This window comes from Drosophila virilis, chromosome 4 (assembly GCF_030788295.1).
Source record: "Drosophila virilis strain 15010-1051.87 chromosome 4, Dvir_AGI_RSII-ME, whole genome shotgun sequence".
NCBI classification, from domain to species: domain Eukaryota; kingdom Metazoa; phylum Arthropoda; class Insecta; order Diptera; family Drosophilidae; genus Drosophila; species Drosophila virilis.
In genome coordinates, this window is record NC_091546.1 from 7,596,939 (window position 1) to 7,616,204 (window position 19,266).

A 19,266-nucleotide genomic window follows, 5' to 3' on the forward strand; every position below is an offset into this window, starting at 1 on the left:
AAACATTAAGACTTTAATTATTTAATAAATATCATTGATAATGGTTTTATTTAAGAATAAGTAAGGTAGGAAGATCTACAAAAATATGAATATTAATTTCTTGTGCTGTTCCCATTCAGCTCTTGAACTTTTACCCAATTTATGCCATCCCAGTGTTTCCATTAGGCAGCTGCTCTCTTGACCACTGTGCGAGATTTCTGATTATTTTTGTTTCTATTTACGGCAGCCGCTAGTTTGAAGCTTTCAGAAGCTTTGCGAATAAATAAAGAGTACATAACGCACAGAGTTGAGCTCTTTGCTGAGTTTGGACAATTAGTTTACTCATCTTACAGTGTTAAGAGAAAAGGCAAAAAGATCTCTTTGTTTAAGTGGACAGCAGAAGAAATTAAGAGCTGTTTGTGTCGAGCCAATTGCTGGGGATGCCGCAGCCATAAACAGGGCATAGCATGAACGTAGCCAAAAATGTTCGTACCCGAAGCAAATAGAATGAATCACATCTGACACCTCGTTGCGTCTTCATTATAATCTTCCACTGTGACTCTACTTTCACATGATGCATTCAAATGAAAGAACAAAAATGTACTTAGTCACATCTACGTTAACTTTAATGAGGAGAATAGAATCCCTTGTGTTTCCTCTACTCTATATCGTCCATTAAGGGAAAAGACCTACTGCTTCGGAAACAAAGATCCATTTAAGGATTCCCATTGTGTATAACCCCAAATACCCTAAATACGAATATGATGGGAGTCAGAAAAAACTTATTAAATTGTAAAATTGAGTAGTAGAATCGAAAAAAGAAACTATTTTTCCTCCAGATTAATACAAAAAAAATAAAAAAATGCTGCGCTCATGAAAAGTCAGCCAACTAATTTTGAGAAATCAAAGATACTTTCTTCAATTGAAAATTGTTGAACTTAATTATACTTTCTCTTGTACTGAGCTTGAATAATTACAGGGTATACAAGAGCACAAAAAGAATATATATATGAGGCAAAATTTGGTGCAGGCATATCGATCCGACAGCTCCCACAGCCAGTACACATTAGCACCTCGTCGAGCACGGAACGCGAATAACGGTAGAAGTGCTGGAAAAACTGAACAGCCAGCGAGCAGCAGCGGGATCGACAGGGTAGAAGGGGCGGAGGTGTAATAATTTGCACGTACAGCGTGTGTTGGTTTGAAAAACAATTCAATATTTTGGAGATTTCCAAATAAACAAACCATATACGAGAGGCAAGAAAAACAGAGCAACCCAGAAAGAAGCTGCGAATCTGTTGAGCTGATGACGACAGGCAGATCAAAAGATTGATTGCAGGCGGGAACGGAAAATGTATGTGGCATGAGATGGAGAATGCATGAATGAGCTGGCGGACACATATGATGTTAATGCTGTGGCCAGAAGCCGTATGGTCAACCAATTAGTTTATTTTGTAGGCCACAAAAGTGTAAACACATCAACAGAATGGAGAATGTGCGTTTTTCCATCATCGTAAGTGCCCACCAATTCCCCCGTACACCCATCTCTGTCTGGCACTCTGTTTCGTTTATTTGTCTTGGCAGGAAAACGATCTGAAATGGCAGTCGGAGAGCGAGACGGTCGATATGGAACTGCTGTTTGATAAGCGCAGCATCTCCAGCGAGGCCAACAGCGATGCCGTCTTCAGCAATGAGGCCCATGAGATTTTCACACGCCAGCAGCAGAGCCAGGTGCTCTGGCAGCCGCAGGAGATCGAGGAGACGCTCTGCGCGGTGCCAAATGGCGCGCATATTCTGGACATGGTCAAATCCGGTTGCTTTCTGGGTGAGCGAGCGCGTCTGGCAATGGTTCGCAATTAAGTTTTTCATTTCTTTCCACTCTGCTCTGCAGAGCTAATGATCGAGCCGAGTGATTGCAACCTGGCTCTAATATGCTGTGCCATCTACGGCTCCGTGGAGAATATCATATACCTGTTGACCCACTACAATGCCGATCCAAACACCTCAGATAGCCGCGGTCGCACCCCGCTGCACTTTGCCTGTTGTCGCGCCAATGCGGCCATAGCCAAAGTTCTGCTCGATCGTGGCTCCGATCCCAATCGCTGGGAGGACAAGAAGGAGGTGACGCCGCTGCATTGCGCTGCCAGGTGAATTGAGTCCAAATATGAAATATCTCCCGGCTTTTCAAATCCAAGGTAGACTGGGGCCTTGACATATTTGAAAACTATCTAAAATCAGTCCTCGACATATCACATTTATTTTGTTTTATTCTCGATTAGAAAGAAAAGATAGATCCAAAATATGTCAGGCGCTTAACCTATTCTAGATAAACTTAGTCTTGGGTACATTTTTTTTAATCCGAGTGTTAATATTTGCAAGGCACATTGTCTACATTGTAAAAAGGTGTTGACACCTTTACACCTTTAGATGCATCTGAGTGTCAAAAGTTCCAAGAGACCTTATCTTCATTCTACTTTTTTTATCCGGCTGAATCAAATGCATTGCTTTAATCTTTTTGTAATTTCAACTTTATTTGGATTATAATTGTAAACTCTCTTTATTTTGTTACACAGCAGATGGAAAACGGTAAATTGACCCGCTTGAAAATTGACATGAACTTTACAATGAACCTGATCAAATCTAACTATGCAAATCCTCTCATAATTTCAGTTCGAAAAGCGTGGAGTGCATTTTACTGCTGCTGAGACGCAAAGCGAATATCAACATTGGCATCAACAGGCGATCGGCCCTGCACTATGCCATTGACGGCGATGCGGTCGATTGTGTGGAGACTCTATTAAAGTATGGCGCCGATCCGAACACACCGCAGGTGTACACCGAGACACCGCTGCATACCGCCTGCGCATCCGGATTCACCAAATGCGTGCAGCTGCTGCTGAATCACAATGCCGATGTGCGCTCCCAGTTCGGCGAAGGCAAGGTGACGGCATTACATTTGGGTAAGCAGCGTGTTGGGTGTTGGGATTTACTTTGAAGTGTGCAAACTGACATTTGGGTGATCGTGCAGCCGCCGAGAATGACTATGCGGAGTGTGTGCAGCTGCTGTTGGAGCACGGCGCCGATGTGAACTGTCGCAATGCCAGCCAACAGACACCACTGCACCTGGCCTGCCTCTCCCAGTCGATAAGCAGCGTGGAGATTCTGCTGAAGCACGGAGCCAATGTGAATGCCGTCTATCGGGACGGACGCACCGCTCTGCATGCCGCCATCGTGAAGCAGTCGCGTTGCCTGGACTGCTGCAATGCGCTCCTAAAGGCCGGCGCCGATGTCAACAAAGCGGATGACTATGGATACACGCCCCTGCATATTGCCGCCCTCAACGAATTCAGCAGCTGTGTCTACATCTTTATAGGTAGGTAATATGCATAGCCTGAGATTCTTTCTAACTTCAGATCTTTACAGAACATGGCGCAGATCTGACGGCTCGCACCGACGGACACACAACGGCTCTGACATTCATTGTCCGGCGTTGTCCGGAGATAATACCCAAGCTAATGCACAAGCTGGACAGCTCGATCAAGGCCAATGATCACGAGATTGGCGATGTCGATTGTCAAATTAAGTTGGACTTTCATCTGCTTGTGCCCAGCTCATCGACGGAAAAGGGCGAGGCGGAGCTAATGTTGAGCCTCATCGAAGTGGGCCAGAAGCGCATACTTATGCATCCGCTATGCGAAACCTTTCTATTCCTCAAGTGGCGCCGCATACGCAAGTTCTTTCTCATGAGCCTCGCCTATCACACCTGCTTCGTGATGCTCTTCACCCTCTACGTGATCGGTGTCTATGTGCGCTGCTGCAAGGAGGGCGAGACGTGCCTGGCACCCGACTATGTGACCACCATTGGCTACTTTGTGATTGTCCTGAATCTCATGCTGCTCTGCAAGGAGCTCTTCCAAATGGCGCACGGCCTGCACGGCTATGCCAAGTACTGGGAAAACTGGCTGCAATGGACCATTGTCTTCGGTGTGCTCCTCTGTGTGGTATGTAGTACTCTAATAAACAATAAAATTCTTTAATACAATTTATAATTATGCTATTTTTAATTGTTCTCTCGTAATCTGTAATACTTGCCCAGTTTTATTTAATCTATGGTATCCAAAAAATGAACACTTCATTCATCTATTTTCAGACACCAGAAATACTATGGACCGGCGATCTATTGGCAGTGCCCATGTGGCAGCATCATGTGGCTGCGGTGGTCATTCTGCTGGTCTGGCTGGAGCTGATGATGCTGGTGGGTCGTTTTCCCATATTTGGCGTCTATGTGCAAATGTTTACCAAGGGTATGGAGTAGAAGCTCAACTTTCCAGCAACAAAAATAACAGAATCCTTTTGCAGTCGCTGTCAATTTTGGCAAGTTCCTGATGGCCTACATCTGTTTGCTGATTGCCTTTGGCTTGAGCTTCGCGGTGCTCTTCAACGACTATCCGGCCTTCGAGAATATAACATGGTCCTTCCTCAAGTCATTCACCATGATGTCCGGCGAGCTGGAGTTCGAGGATATCTTCTATGGCGACTATGCGGTCAAGTTTCCAGTCACATCTCATATCATATTTCTAGCCTTCGTGCTGCTGGTTACGGTTATACTGACCAACCTGATGCTGGGCCTGGCCGTCAGCGATATACAGGGCCTGCAGGTGTCCGCCACGCTGGATCGACTGGTGCGACAGGCGGAGTTGATATCGCGCCTCGAGAGTCTCTTCTTTTCCAGGCTGCTGCGCAATGCCCCACTTGTGAACTACTGTAAGCGCAAGGCTCTGTTGCGCACCTCGCGCGACCGCCTGCAGTTCACAGTGCGTCCAAATGATCCGCGCGATCGCTCCCAGCTGCCGGAGGACATCAAGCTGAACATATACAAGCTGGTGGCGGAGCGGCGTGATCGTAACATGAGCATGCGACGGCGCCAGTTCGAGAAGAACTACCACATGTTCAGTCGCAGTCTGCGCCAGCGCCAGCAGGCGGGCTCCAGGGCGGAGTCCAAGGCATCGCCCCAACGACAACAACTCGAAACTCCGTATACGACACAGACCCAGTACTTCCAGGTAAACGAGCTGCTGCGTCCGCGTTCCGCTACAAATGTGCCGCAGCAGCTGCGCCAGGAGCACGAACTGAAGCCGAACGACTGGCGCGTCGAGCTGCAAGTGCTCAAGGATCAGATTGCCCAGCTCACAGCCAAGTTCGATAAATTCACGGAGACCGCGCTGCGCAAGCTGAACTACAGCGCCAACGAACTGTGCCGCATGAGGCAACAGCAAACGCCCACGCCGGCCTCGACAACGGAGACACTGCGTCATCATCGTTGACATAATTACATGTATACTATGTAGCTGTATTTATCGTATAAAGTATAATATATGCAATAGCTGCAAACATAATCATATATGCTCAATTAGACTATGCAACTGAAATTCATTTGCTGTAACCTCGTTTCATGCAAGCAATATAATTTTGCGACACTGAGGGTTGAAGTGTAATATAATCTTTAAGCGCGACAGCTCCTTATCAATTGCTGTGAAGGTGTATCACGCAGTCGGTTGCATCCAATTGCAAGGCTTCCTTTTCAAAAGATCAAACGATTCTTCAAGGATTACCAGATTTTCAATTTACCGCGTACCGATTTATCAATTTCCGTTTATTTAAATTGACAAAGAATCGATTAGTCTTAGATATCAGATAAGATATTGAGACAATCGCTCGGAAACGATTTATATCGATTATCTAACTATAAAAGGGATTTTCATTGATTTGAATCAGAGTGTATCAAAGAACATTAAACAACGTATATTTGAGGAAAATCACAAAAAAGCATTGGTTAAAATATGTTTTCCAAAGACTGAAATCGATATTTATCGATAAATTGATATTTTCAACGGTTTGTTGGCATTGTGCGTTTCAGAAGTTTTTCTGTTATATATATACTTATATTGAAAATAAAATAAAAGTAAATAATTTGATTAACACTTTGCTTGAGATATACATTTTTGTGCGTGTCATGTTGATTTAATCGAAAGTTGCGTGCGTGTTCGCGAATATTGTTGCGTGTTCTTGGCTAAGATCCCGGCACCCTGGTTAGCCATTTATCATTGCTTTGATTCCAGACCAATGTATCTTCATCCGGCTGTGGATCGTGCGCATCAATCTTTGTCCAGGTTTGACTTTTAGGATTGTATGCAAAATTCTTGGAATTGCCTGGCGGCGGTGGCGGTGTTTGATTGAGCAAAGGAGGCCGCGTTATTGGCACAATGTTCGGCTTGTCTCCTGGCTGCGCACTTATATATTCCACCTGCGACTTGGGATTGGAGTAGTCAATGGCCAGCGCTTGGCCCAACAGCAACAACAACACTGTAGATACTCATATGTAAAAAAAAATTACAACTACATAAATTGTGGGAATATTCAACTTACGGCCTATGTGAAATAGCCCTGGTCTCAGCATTTTGTGTGTATTTTATTTATTTTGTTTTGTAAATCCCTCACTTGAAACGCACCAAACAGCAAAACGTTTAGACTACGACTGTTTGGCATCGGCTTTTTACACATTAGACAAGCGGCGAATAATGCGAGAGTGTGAACATTGAAATCTCAGTTGATCAATCTGTTTGTTATACCCTATAAAATGGCCTTGGCTGGGTATGCACTTGAGTGACGCGACTTAAGTTCAAAATGCTATTGATTATAGCAGCTACAACTTAGAAACGCTCCTCGATCCATTTCTCGTATTACTGAAATTTATTTCAAATAAGATTTGCCTTTATTATTGGCTGATTCATATAAATGTAAAAGTATTTTTATTTATTTTTTGTACAGGGTATCAGTTGGTCAAGCATAGTCGCCTAATTAGTGCTCGCTTGTTTTTATTCACTTATTCATTTTATTTTAAAGGTCATTCATTAAGCATTGAACTGTAGATTGTGGAACAGACTAGTTGCTGGAAGAATTAAAATTCCCATTCAGCTGTGTGCTTTACGTTGTGCTGCAGATTCCCAAGTGTAAACGACGAACATCTAAAAATAAAAGTTATTAAATAAATTTTTTCCTTTTTTTTGGCAAATTCGTAAGAATAAAACGCACTTTGACCACAGCGAACGGCGCAGTCGAAACGTCCCGCATTATAATAGTTAACATTGTCGCTGCCGCAAATGGGATTATATTCGCTGGTCGCTGGACAGGATTGGATGCAGGCCAGGACGCGAGGCGATGCTGTTGTTGGCTGAGGCGTTGTCGTCGAGCTGGTAGGTCTAATCGGCTGCCCACTGATGAAGGTATTCAGCAGCTGGTCATCGGGATTCCGTGCATTCCAGTCCGGGAATTGCGGATAGGCGTTTACCCCTGCGAGCAGCAAAAACAAAGCTGCAATCGGTAATTTGATTAGCTGCTTGATTTCAAGATTTCATTTCTTTTTATATCAATTAATAAAACAAAAAACCAACCGAATAAATGGGAAGTTTCCATATTTTTGTGTGCGACAGCCACGAATTTGTCCGATCGACTGTAAAACCGAAATGCGTCTGAGAGCGTCAAACGACCCGTCGCGTGTTTATAAGCAAGGCCCAGGCCAGATATTTTGGTATTGATTGTCAATTCTGCGTTGTTCGTACTAAAACGTCACAAAAGTCGCACGCTTAGGCGAGTCTGGGTATATAGATCGAGGGGATTGCCCCCAGTTCGCTTGAAGGCAGAACTGGTTACAGATGTTCTACTAGGTGCATTCACAAAACAGCTGTGATTCATTCTTAGAGCCACATAAAATATGCAGTTTTGCGGATCTTCGGTTAGGGCTTAATATGCTCTTCACGATCAAGACGAATTAATACGCATCGTTGAGGGCTTTAAATCATTTGTCATCTCTTGTGACGTGATAAATATATAATCTTGATCAGTATTCAACTTGAAGATCAACAATTAGGCGAACAGTAAGGGTATTTAATCTTCGACTTACCAAAGATATGTCTATGTCTTTGATATATCTTTATAGTGTATAAATAAATGCACCAAACTTAAAGCTAGAAACGGGTTCTTAATTGAGCTGCTACCCAGTCTTATTGCTCTGATTGAATAGTCTTCTAATTATTAAATTCAATAAAATTAACAATGTTTTGTTGAATTTAAGACGCTTAGAAGAACAATATCTATGCCATCAGCAAGCTATTAAATCATATGCTCAGAAGAAAATATGTCGTTTTGAAACGACATATAGAACTCCGTTAATCATGGCGATATTATCTCGATTTGAAGCGACATAACTCCGATCATAATCCGCTGGAGTTATGTCGTTTCAAAACGACATAATATCGCCATGATTAACGGAGTTCGATATGTCGTTTTGAAACGACATAACTCCAGCGGATTATGACATAACTCCGATCATAATCCGCTGGAGCTATGTCGTTTCAAAACGACATAATATCGCCATGACATAACTCCGATCATAATCCGCTGGAGTTATGTCCTTTCAAAACGACATAATATCGCCATGATTAACGGAGTTCGATATGTCGTTTTGAAACGACATAACTCCAGCGGATTATGACATAACTCCGATCATAATCCGCTGGAGTTATGTCCTTTCAAAACGACATAATATCGCCATGACATAACTCCGATCATAATCCGCTGGAGTTATGTCCTTTCAAAACGACATAATATCGCCATGATTAACGGAGTTCGATATGTCGTTTCAAAACGACATAATATCGCTATGATTAACGGAGTTCGATATGTCGTTTTGAAACGACATAACTCCAGCGGATTATGACATAACTCCGATCATAATCCGCTGGAGTTATGTCCTTTCAAAACGACATAATATCGCCATGACATAACTCCGATCATAATCCGCTGGAGTTATGTCGTTTGAAAACGACATAATATCGCCATGATTAACGGAGTTACGTCGTCGTCCGAGCGGGCACCATAAATAGAAAAATCCATAAACCTAAGAGAGAGTGCGCAGGTGCCTAAATGGCTAAGTCAAAGTGCGCACAGTGGGGCAAAAGAAAGCAAATCGAGCTATATGAAATGTTAAAATATTGTCTATACGCAAGAAATATGGAAAAATGCACAAAATCCAACGTTTGATTGACTACAACTTAAAATATATTTATAATTAATTAATTATATTTATAGTAATAGTTGAAACAGAGGCATTCATTTCAGTTGATTATTTATTTTTTAAATTTGTATCTTTTATTGTTATTAAGGGAAGAGCTTTAATTAAGCATATGTGTTCAATTACAATACAACTTAAGTCGAACAACACAATTCAGTAAATTCTGAATTAATTCAGCTAAAAATGAAAGCATATTTTTGGGATCGCTTAAAAAATAAAATGAACGCAAAACAGCGCAGGGAATTTATAGAACTATTTTACACCGGAAAACATGCTACACGCATTTTGCCTATAAAGATGAATTAAAGTCTTTTATTTATAACATTGGGGAAATTTTATTTTATTTTTTACTGTTACTATTATTATGGAAACAACTTTAATTATGCTTAGATACATATTTTAAATACTATTTATTCCACGGTTAAGTCTAACAAAAATTTACAAAGATAGGCAAATTATCTAGGGTTAGGGCGGGGGTGGGCCTAATGCATGTCAGAAAGTAAAACGAGCATTATTATATTGAGAGAATGATTCACTTAAAACAAGTAAACAACTTGTTTACCTAAACGCTAGCCAAAAATAATGTAAGCTGAAAGTCAGTTCTGACTTTGGACCAATCAATGTGAGATTTTGCTGTAGACATGCATTTAGTGTGTATAAATATTCATATTGTTGATCAATTAAATAGTCGAGTCGATAAAGCAATGTCGCCGGAAGCTGCCCGACCGAACTAGTACAAATAGTTGCCTAAGACGTAATGGGTCGAAATTTTATTGCTGCTTGGACAACATTTTGTTTTCAAAATATCTAAACGAAACTTGGATATTGTGAATGGTTCCATATTCTTGCGTGTAAACAATATTTTAACATTTCATATAGCTAGAAAGGGAAAAGTTGAAACTTAATAAATTTCACAGATTTTTGCGGATTTGCTTTTTTTTGCCCCACTGTGCGCACTTTGACTTAGCCATTTAGGCACCTGCGCACTCTCTCTTAGGTTTATGGATTTTTCTATTTATGGTGCCCGCTCGGACGACATAATCTCGCCATGATCAACGGCAGGGTTAGTAGTCTTGCAAAAAAAAGCTGTGCGAAAGCTGTCGGAACAAAACAAAAACATATGAGATCGTTTAGAAAATTTATTTACCAATTGACTTGAGCAAATGGCAATTACCTTGTCAGCTTACAAAGTTGAACATTTGAATATTTGAAGCCAAAAATAGCGACAACTAATCAAAGCAATCACAAGTGAGTGAATAACATTCGAATAGCTTAAGATTAATAGTGGCAAATTTTCTTATAATGATCAATGGAAAAATTGATGTCAACAATATTTGATTGTGATAATATTCGAAATGCGACTGAGGCCAGAGACACTTGTTGACTACGTGTTTTAATTAACTCATATTAGCACTCAGAGTGAGCTGTCTGCCCGAAGGAGCACTCGGAGGAGCTATGACTAACTGGGCAAGCCGACGGCCCCCCGCCCCTCCTCCTACCGGCTGCCGATATACCTATCTATATTTATGTGAAAAGCGACTTGTTTGTTTTAGATTAGGCGCCTTCTGGCTCTGCAATAAATGCGCGTATTTATCGCCTTTGCAGCCAAATATCGTGAGCAAACAGTTCGGCCCGGTCTAGGGGATTGTGTGAGCATGAGCATGCGCTTCTGGCATGCTCCAGGCAGATTTGGCACTCGTGCAGCCCAACCAGACAGCGTGATCCCACTCCACAGCTGGCATGGAGTTTCAGTCTAACTGGGCTGCTTTTTTATCAATTTATATCTGATTAGTGCATGACGTCAATAAGCCAGCAGCTTATGTTTTATAGGGAATCTCCCACATATAAGTTTTTCTAATTTTAGACAGGTGCTAAATTTAGAATACCTCATGAAATCATGTCGTCATTATTAGCACTTTGAGCTAATAATCAATCGTAACTTGTAAATAGACTAGTAATTAATTAAATTTATAATGCTTTAGAAAACGATAATACCTAAAGCTCTTAAGATATTATATATTAATTCCTTGTGAGTTATTGAAGAAGTTTTCGGCGAAACAAAATTTTGTACATTTTTCTAGCGCTATCTCTTATGGAAACTTTTCTTGGAAATGTGTTGAGTGCTATGATTATTTTTAGATAACACCTGCCAAAACCAGTTAGTGCATGCGTCCTGCTTGTGTGCCGAAAACAATTGAACAGACAGGCACATGGGGAACCCCTGCTGGGTTGGGAGGAAAATTTATAAGACGAATGGAAAAATGATGAGCGTTATAAAATGGGAAAATTTATGCTTAAATACGAAATGAATTAAGTGGCTCTGTCGAAACGAACTTGGGGCGCGGGCGCAATGCCCCTTCGGGTGGGCAGCATGCAACTGCCACGCAGGCGACGCATGATGCATTGCGTGCGGCGGGGGAACTGAGAGCCAGGCCAGGGTACGGGGAAACGTTGCCTTTGTTTTCCCAAAAACAAAAGAAGACAATGCGCGAAACTGCTTTTGAGGAAATGGCGACAACGAATTATTATAAAAACTCAAGTCGGCGGCAACAGAAGCGCACTGTGTGAAGATTCTCAAATAGTGTAAGTTCAGGGCTTGATTAGAGACAGTCGGAAAGCCATATGTTATCAAGAGAGCGAGTGCGAAAATCGAAAAACTTGTTTGAGCTGAGCGCGAGATATTCGTTATCAACCCAGACGAACTATCATCGAATCCGCCGATTTAAAAACCAAACTGCGCTATCCCAGCTACACACAGTGCACCCTGAGCCGTCGCAGAGACAACATTAGCATTAGCTAAGCCCACAAAAATATCTATTCTCTGAGAATTATCGCTTTCAGTGCAAGTGCCGCTCTTATATCTGCAACTCATTTCGAGTCTCGTGTGGAACGCCGCAACAGCTGACAAAATGCCGGAGAGACAAATTGCACCAGTTATCAGCCGCTTGGAGGAGTTTGAACAGAATCTGCCCGGGTAAGTGAGTTGGCATCAGCATCAGTCTTATCGATATGACCTTGCTGGCGAGAGGAAGTCATGTAATGAGCTTTGATGATAAGGCGAATTAGTTAGACAAGCTACTTAGCAAAACTATACACTGCCAGAAAAGCAACTGCAATATTACACAGAATACAATTTGCACTCGAAACAAATAAGTTTATTTGTGACAAGTTTATTTTATGCTTGTCAAGCAGCCAAGATTTCGCAAAGGTTTCGTAGTAAAGCTCATATTATTTATGTTCTGTCCAGTTACCTGGGCTCACACTCCAAGCTGGCCATACTGCTGGACTATGATGGCACCTTGGCGCCCATTGCGGACAATCCCAGCCAAACGAAAATGGATGATGAACTGGAGAACTTGCTGCACAAGTTGGCCAAGCATCCGCAAATCTTTCTGTCTGTGATTTCGGGCCGTGGGTTAAAGGATGTTCAAGCGCACGTGAACATCGAGGGTGTCACCTATGCGGGCAATCATGGACTCGAAATTGAGTATCCGGATGGTTCGCGTCACGATTATGAACTGCCCGCTGACGTCAAGAGGAATTACACGGCCATGGTGGAGGAACTAAGGCAGCGTTTGGAAAAGAATGGCGCCTGGGTGGAGGATAAACGCGTCTCGCTCACCTATCACTATCGCGACACGCCCGTCGAGCTGAAGGATGACCAAAAGCAGCTGGCTATCGAGATCTGTGAACGTCACGGTTTCCGTGCCAATCTGGCGCACGAGGCCATCGAGGCGAAGCCGCCAGTTAATTGGAACAAGGGCGAGGCAGCGCTCTACATTCTGAATGGTAAATTTGGCAATGCCTGGGCAAAGGAGGTGCTTGTGGTGTTTGCGGGCGATGATACCACCGATGAGGATGCCATGCGGGTGAGTCCGTAAAACTGTCGAACAACCTTAAGGAATTTATATTAATTACCCTGTATACTCAATTGTTTAGGTACTCCAGGGCTTGGGACTCTCATTCCGCATTGCAGCCGATGCACAGACGCAAACCTTTGCGGATTTCCGTTTGCCCAAACAGGATCTGATGACGGATCTGTTTAAATGGATAGCCTCTGTTTATCTCTCTTAGAATTTCTAGATATTTAATTTAAAATTTATTAAATTATTAAAATTTGTTGAAATTGATCAGTTAGCTTAAATCTAAAATTGGTTATGTTAGCATTTTCTTCTTTGTTTTTGTAAGTTTTCATAAAAAAAATAACAGACTACATCATTGTAAATTCTTATGAATGCCTTCACTTTGATATCGAAACTAAAAATATATGGTAGATTTAATAATATTTTATTATAAGGAAAAACTGTATGTGTCTCTTTTTTTCTCTCTCTCTCTCTCTCTCTCTCTCTCTCTCTCTTTCTCTTCAAGCTATTGGAAAAACTAGCAAAATTTGAGAAAATTGAAAAAAAATTGAAAATCAAAAAAATATATATATTGAGAAGTTAAATATGAGTAACCCATATTCATGACTTTGGCAACTAAATGCAGTAGAGCCCTTCTCTGAGATTCTCATTAATTCTAGTAAGCATTCAATTTTACAAGTATTCATGCGCTGACTAAAAGTGGCATATAAACAAGTTGTGTTGCGTATAAAAAATGTAATTCCTGCACAGTCTCATTAAAATTTACTTAATTTCTCCTTGTATCTCTATAACTCTCTCTCTCTCTCTCACTCTCTCTCTCTCTCTCCCTCATTTAAGTTGCCTTGATTATGATATTTGTCTTCTTCCTTTACTCTCACTCTCTCTCTCTCTCTCTCTTTCTGCCCCCCTCTATCGCTCTATCTAAATCTGTATCTTTCTCTCCCTCTCTCCCTCTCTCTCACTCTCGTCTACCTTCTACTTGTATGTAGCAATAAGTTACAGTAATTGTGCTTATATGTGTAAATTTATGGCTAACTAAATATTTGCATATGAATAAGAATTAATGTATGTTTAGGCAATTAAGAAGTGGGCCATATCCGATTCCTGAACGTAAATAACAATCTGTATTGTTTTTTTTACAAAATGCCAAAATGCACAATCGATCTTACAACACAAAAAGCTCGATCAGCTGATGATCATCAACAGTTGTGGAATACCAACTGGCATTCCTAGCATTCGATCAATGAATGAATCTTTTGGCAGCCAGCTGTCAAGGAAAGTCAAAAGAAAAACGCCCGCTGAAAACTGTGTCAACTGAGGCGAATCCAAAGAACAGCAACGACCTCAGTGGAAGGTGCTTAAAGACATCGTCAACGGTCAGCAACCACTCGCTGAGCACCCACCTATATATATATCTGTATATGTACTATATAGAACACGATCTTACCATATATATATAAGTATATAGAGCACACACACACACACACACACATAGACGTGGTGTGTGCTTTTTTTATGCGCATATGCCTCATAAATAACGCGCCAACCATTACTTAGCCAAGTCTCGGGCGACGGCGACCAGGGTTGCCACGATCAGCAGGGGAGAGTTGTCGTGAGAATTGATGAGAGCACATTTCGGCCTGTTCTCGTACATATAGAGAATGGTATAGTATAGCTGTGCAGCATGGGGCTAGCGTTGCTGCGCCTTGGGCATTAGTATTAAGTCGGTCGAGGTACGTCCAGCACGTCGCACAGTTTCCGGTAGATACAGCACGATTTATCATATTATATACAGAGTACTAGTCTGCTAGTCTAGAGGCAAAATGGCTGAGCAAAAGAAGGCACCACTCTTGAAAAAGGAGGAGGATTATGTGAAGGCTCTGGAGGGGTAAGTGCACCGTGTACAATGCGACCGAGTCCACCAAATGGCTAACGCTGTGCGATCAGTTTCATTACGCCCGATAAGGATCAGGTTGTTCTGTTGCTGGATTATGATGGCACACTGGCGCCGCTTACCGAGGAGCTGTCCGTCATGCCCAAGGATACTGAGATCAATATCAAGAAATTGGCCGCCAACGAAAAGATCTTCATGGTTGTGTTCTCCGGCCGTGAGCTGAGCGAAATCAAGAACCATCTGAAATTCCCCAATGTTACCTATGCGGGCAATCACGGTCTGGAGGTTGAATATCCTTCCGGCAAGAAGTTCAAAATCGAAATGCCCGAAGAGCTGCTGGAGAAGCACAACAAGCTGGTCGCCGAACTGAGGGAAAAGGTAATCGAATCGAAATTCCAAAGTGCTTGAGAACAACAAAAATTTGTTTGAAATTTGTGTACGTCAGGTCGTTTGCTCCGGCGCCTGGGTGGAGGACAAGAAGATCTCGGTGACCTATCACTACAAGGGTGTCACCGACAAGCTGAAGGCCAAGCTGATTGCCGAGGCCAAGGGTCTGATCCAGTCCCATGGCTTCCAGCTGATCGAGACGCCCTACGCTCTGGAGGGCAAGCCGCGCGTCAACTGGGACAAAGGTTAGTCCAAACCACTAACAATATCCTATAATATATACATATATATATATATATAATAATAATAATCTTGGCCAACTGTTGCCGCCCATCTGCTGTCGTCTGCGTCTGCGGCACCTGTTCGAAACAATTCGATTTTGAACGCGACGCTTCGATGATTTAATTATTGCTTTATTTTCTATAAAGCACGGACACAACATTTATTCATCCACCCAGGCGTGTGGGCGGCTGTTTTGCTCAGATATTCTAGAATATTTGAACACACAAAACCCAAAAGTATAAATTCAAATATATATCACAAAATTTATGTCGACAGTCGACGCAGCAGTCAGCGCATAAAAATGTTTCAAAATTGTTTTTCTCTCGCGCCTCTTGACAAACAGCCAGAGCGAAAACTGATGTCAAAAGCGCGCCACGATTATATATACATATATATATATCTATATCTAGATATATAGATGTATGCCTGATTTTATATATAAACATTTACTTGAATAATGATAAATTAACAAATTTCGTGCAATTTTTCATAGAAATTTTCGCTTTCATTTCAAGTATTTTATGAAACGAAAATTGTTTGCTTTCATTTTCCCCTTGGAGATGATGTTTTGTTCTATTTTAAAGATCCAAAAACGAAAAAAAAAAAACTATTTTTGTGGTCTACATACGCTTGTAATTATCACTATTTTTTTTTTTTTTTTTTTTTTTGTATTTCTTTATTTTCTTTTTTAGAGCTTAAGCTAAGCGCAACTAATTTGAAACATTTTTAGCAAATGATGCGTTGCTTGAGATATGTTAGCTGCATGAATATATATATATATATATATATATATGCATGTATATTTCGATCGAAAAACATAAGCTGAATATAGCGTGGGCATTTCGAATAGATCGGTTTCAGTTGTCTTGCTTAAGTTATAAAAATTCGCATGTATTGAGTTTTTTTTTTTATTTTTTATTTCCATTTATTTCAAACTTAAGACTTACGACTTATAGTGAATAGACAAACATTATATTTGAACTATTTCTAGTTACTTTTATATGTGAAAATGTTTCTAGATCTGGAATTTCTGTTTTTATACCCTCATAGATCACAAAAACAATTCCCACTGCAATTGACACAAAGTAGATTTCAGAAAAAAATAATAATAATAATAATAATAATAAATATATAAATAATAGAGCAATCTGGTCTAGCTGAAAGCAAATAAGACATTTCCAATGAGCCGCGACAAATGTGCATAATTCAAAAGACAAACAAATATATATCTATATATATAAATATGACAAATAAAAATTAATTATGATTGTGCCCGCCTTCGGGAGCAATAAATTTCGAGTGGACAACAAATATTGCAAAAGAGTAGAAAAATGAAAAAAACTACAAATCAGCAAGAAAATGTTTATAGACAGAGCAAAGCGATGCTCAGTTATTTATTTTCTTTTTCTAGCGTGAAAAATGAAAGCCTGCCAAGCGCATACTATGAAATGGCAACAAAAGATTCGAATTGTTGGTGCCGTCTGAAAAAAAGGCAAAAATGCAATATTTGGCTGGGGACGGGACGCAGGCACCACACGAATGCTAATGCGTCATCAATTAAACAAAAAATGTTGCGTTAATAGGTTGCAAAACAACAAAAACAAATAACGAACCAAACAACCAGAAGCTAGCATAATTCAAATAATCAAAAGGCAGCTCTACAGATCATACAGTTTAAATATATATATATATATATATATATATAGATATATATAGATATGTGCGCGTGTAGTTGAATGCTTTTTAAATGTGGTTTGCATACATTTACTTTTACAATTTGTTCACTCCACGCCCACGCAGACGCCTAAAAATAACGCCTAGTAGATACTGAACATATAGATATATATATATACACATAGATAAATCTCTGGCTCGTTTGCGCTGCAGGCGGTTATGGATTTATATATAGCAAGTGAACTATTCAAAATATTAAAAAAAAAAAGAAGAAACTTGTTGTTTGCAGCACTTTTGATTTGCATAAATTATCAAGAGATTAGATTCTCCAGAAACGGAAAATTTTAATAAAAATATTTAAAAAGAATATTACCTCATGTTAAAATCGCTTTAACAGTAACCGAAACTTTAGCTGCAACTCTAACATTACTTACACAGAGATGTTTAAAGAAAAGATTATGCTTAACATTAAATGTTAATGTTATGCAAATGCTGTAACACTCACTAACAGCTGCAAAGAGTATTTCAAAATGTTAACCACAAATGTTAAGCCAATGACCATATAATAAAACCACTATTATTTGCAGGAGAGGGCGCCAAGATGATTCTGGAGAAGCACTTCGATGCCGACTGGGCCAAGAATTTGAAAATCATTTATGTGGGCGATGATACCACCGACGAGGATGCCATTAAGGTGCTGCATGGCATTGGCAAGACGTTCCGTGTCTCGGAGCTGCCAACGCTGAAGACCTATGCCAACTATCAGATCAAGACCGTCGAGGAGGTTGGCTGGCTGCTGAAAGCCGTTCAGGCCTTCTACGAGAAGAAGAAGAAGGTCTAAGCGTTGCGGCTAGCTGTAGCTTAAGCTAATTCCACACTCACACACACGCACACGCACACACACACAAACATTATTAGTTCTTGTCTTACAAAAAAAAAAAAATACAATATTTATTTAACATTATTTTGTACGTATGTAATTTTTACAGATACAATCGCTCGTCGCAAAAAAAAAATATTGTTTCATAAAATGTTGTCTGTCCACGATTCGCAATAAAACTTTTACATACTTTAATAACTATTTTGCTTTCAAGCTATTAGCCGTCCAATGCGGCTGCTGACCACCTGTCCCACCTGTGGCTGTCGTCGCTTCATCTGCGCTCCGCTTTGAGTGTGCCAGCCCGTGCTGTGCCGGCACGACCGCCGCGTGCCGCTTGCTTGACGATTGTGGGCGGCACCACCACTGCGGGCGTTGTGATCACTGGTGGCTGCACGGCACCGGCTACCACGCCCACGGGAGTCACGACGGGCGTCGGCACAGCAACCATGCCAGCTTGTGGCGCAGGTGACTGCGGATCGCCACGTTTGGGCTCGCTCATGTTGAGCGCCTCGTTGAATATCATGCAGAATTCGCCGATCTTGAAGACCTCGCCATTCTTGCCGGAATACAGCGTGAGACAATGGCGCCAAATGGACGCATAGCCCTTGGTCAGTCTTATGATATCGCCCGGAGCTATCAGCTTGCCCGGCTCATCCCAAATGGACACATTAATACTGGCTGTGGGATCGCCCACTTTAAAGTTGCGCACCTCGCGGTTCTCTTTGGTCACCGTCGCCACGCCCACCTGGTAAGAAAAGCATATACATATTTATAAACATAAACATAAAACACAACTTCTTGCCCTTGCAGTTATTTGATTATCGATAACATTTGCAGACCTCAAGTACTATGAAAATGACATTAATGTTCTTCAGTCCGGGCTTGATATCCTTTATAGCTATGCATTCTGCGTTGTACATGGTAGTTGCCAAATGTGTATAGTTTAATGCTTAAAATGCTTTAAGATAATTTGTTTATTTTATTTATGCGTTTCAAAAGGACGCCAAATTTGAGTGCACAAATGCCGCAGACAACAAGCGCAGCAAAACAGCTGTGCAGCAATTAGAGATGGGCAATACTGAGATAACTGTTACTTGTAACGATTGTTGTTGTAGTCGCGCACAGCTGACACAAAATGAGCATTGCGTCACAATTTCTACATAACTACAGCTTAAGA

The 19,266-nt window shown here is 41.2% G+C and overlaps 6 protein-coding genes across 7 annotated transcripts; 3 read left to right on the top strand and 3 right to left on the bottom strand.

Annotated features, from left to right (window-relative positions):
• The first annotated feature begins 963 nt into the window (after nucleotides 1–963).
• On the top strand, nucleotides 964–5,438 carry pyx (transient receptor potential channel pyrexia). Its single transcript, XM_002052530.4, has 8 exons — nucleotides 964–1,492; nucleotides 1,564–1,804; nucleotides 1,871–2,126; nucleotides 2,650–2,939; nucleotides 3,008–3,352; nucleotides 3,403–3,980; nucleotides 4,130–4,283; nucleotides 4,339–5,438. The coding sequence occupies exons 1-8, from the start codon at nucleotides 1,466–1,468 to the stop codon at nucleotides 5,301–5,303; spliced, it is 2,856 nt and encodes a 951-aa protein (XP_002052566.1). The 5' UTR covers nucleotides 964–1,465; the 3' UTR covers nucleotides 5,304–5,438.
• Nucleotides 5,439–5,758: 320 nt separating this feature from the next.
• On the bottom strand, nucleotides 5,759–6,558 carry LOC6628700 (uncharacterized). 2 transcript variants are annotated; one of them, XM_002052529.4, is made up of 2 exons: nucleotides 6,406–6,558; nucleotides 5,759–6,342 (listed from the first exon to the last, which is right to left on the bottom strand). In XM_002052529.4, exons 1-2 carry the CDS (start codon nucleotides 6,434–6,436, stop codon nucleotides 6,050–6,052), a joined length of 324 nt encoding a protein of 107 aa, XP_002052565.1. In that variant the 5' UTR covers nucleotides 6,437–6,558; the 3' UTR covers nucleotides 5,759–6,049. The 2 variants fall into 2 exon arrangements, with proteins under 2 accessions (XP_002052565.1, XP_015028479.1); XM_015172993.3 differs by having other exon boundaries at nucleotides 5,759–6,351; nucleotides 6,406–6,518.
• Nucleotides 6,559–6,771: 213 nt separating this feature from the next.
• Kaz1-ORFB lies at nucleotides 6,772–7,585 on the bottom strand. Its single transcript, XM_002052528.4, has 3 exons — nucleotides 7,431–7,585; nucleotides 7,072–7,350; nucleotides 6,772–7,004 (listed from the first exon to the last, which is right to left on the bottom strand). The coding sequence occupies exons 1-3, from the start codon at nucleotides 7,450–7,452 to the stop codon at nucleotides 6,964–6,966; spliced, it is 342 nt and encodes a 113-aa protein (XP_002052564.2). The 5' UTR covers nucleotides 7,453–7,585; the 3' UTR covers nucleotides 6,772–6,963.
• Nucleotides 7,586–11,661: 4,076 nt separating this feature from the next.
• Nucleotides 11,662–13,340, top strand: LOC6628698 (trehalose-phosphate phosphatase). Its single transcript, XM_002052527.4, has 3 exons — nucleotides 11,662–12,083; nucleotides 12,357–12,978; nucleotides 13,049–13,340. The coding sequence occupies exons 1-3, from the start codon at nucleotides 12,019–12,021 to the stop codon at nucleotides 13,181–13,183; spliced, it is 822 nt and encodes a 273-aa protein (XP_002052563.1). The 5' UTR covers nucleotides 11,662–12,018; the 3' UTR covers nucleotides 13,184–13,340.
• Nucleotides 13,341–14,689: 1,349 nt separating this feature from the next.
• Nucleotides 14,690–18,204, top strand: LOC6628697 (uncharacterized). Its single transcript, XM_002052526.4, has 4 exons — nucleotides 14,690–14,860; nucleotides 14,920–15,244; nucleotides 15,312–15,498; nucleotides 17,797–18,204. The coding sequence occupies exons 1-4, from the start codon at nucleotides 14,796–14,798 to the stop codon at nucleotides 18,048–18,050; spliced, it is 831 nt and encodes a 276-aa protein (XP_002052562.1). The 5' UTR covers nucleotides 14,690–14,795; the 3' UTR covers nucleotides 18,051–18,204.
• Nucleotides 18,140–19,147, bottom strand: LOC6628480 (SOSS complex subunit B homolog). The gene is made up of 2 exons (XM_002052525.4): nucleotides 18,929–19,147; nucleotides 18,140–18,834 (listed from the first exon to the last, which is right to left on the bottom strand). The coding sequence occupies exons 1-2, from the start codon at nucleotides 19,007–19,009 to the stop codon at nucleotides 18,361–18,363; spliced, it is 555 nt and encodes a 184-aa protein (XP_002052561.1). The 5' UTR covers nucleotides 19,010–19,147; the 3' UTR covers nucleotides 18,140–18,360.
• Nucleotides 19,148–19,266: the final 119 nt, after the last annotated feature.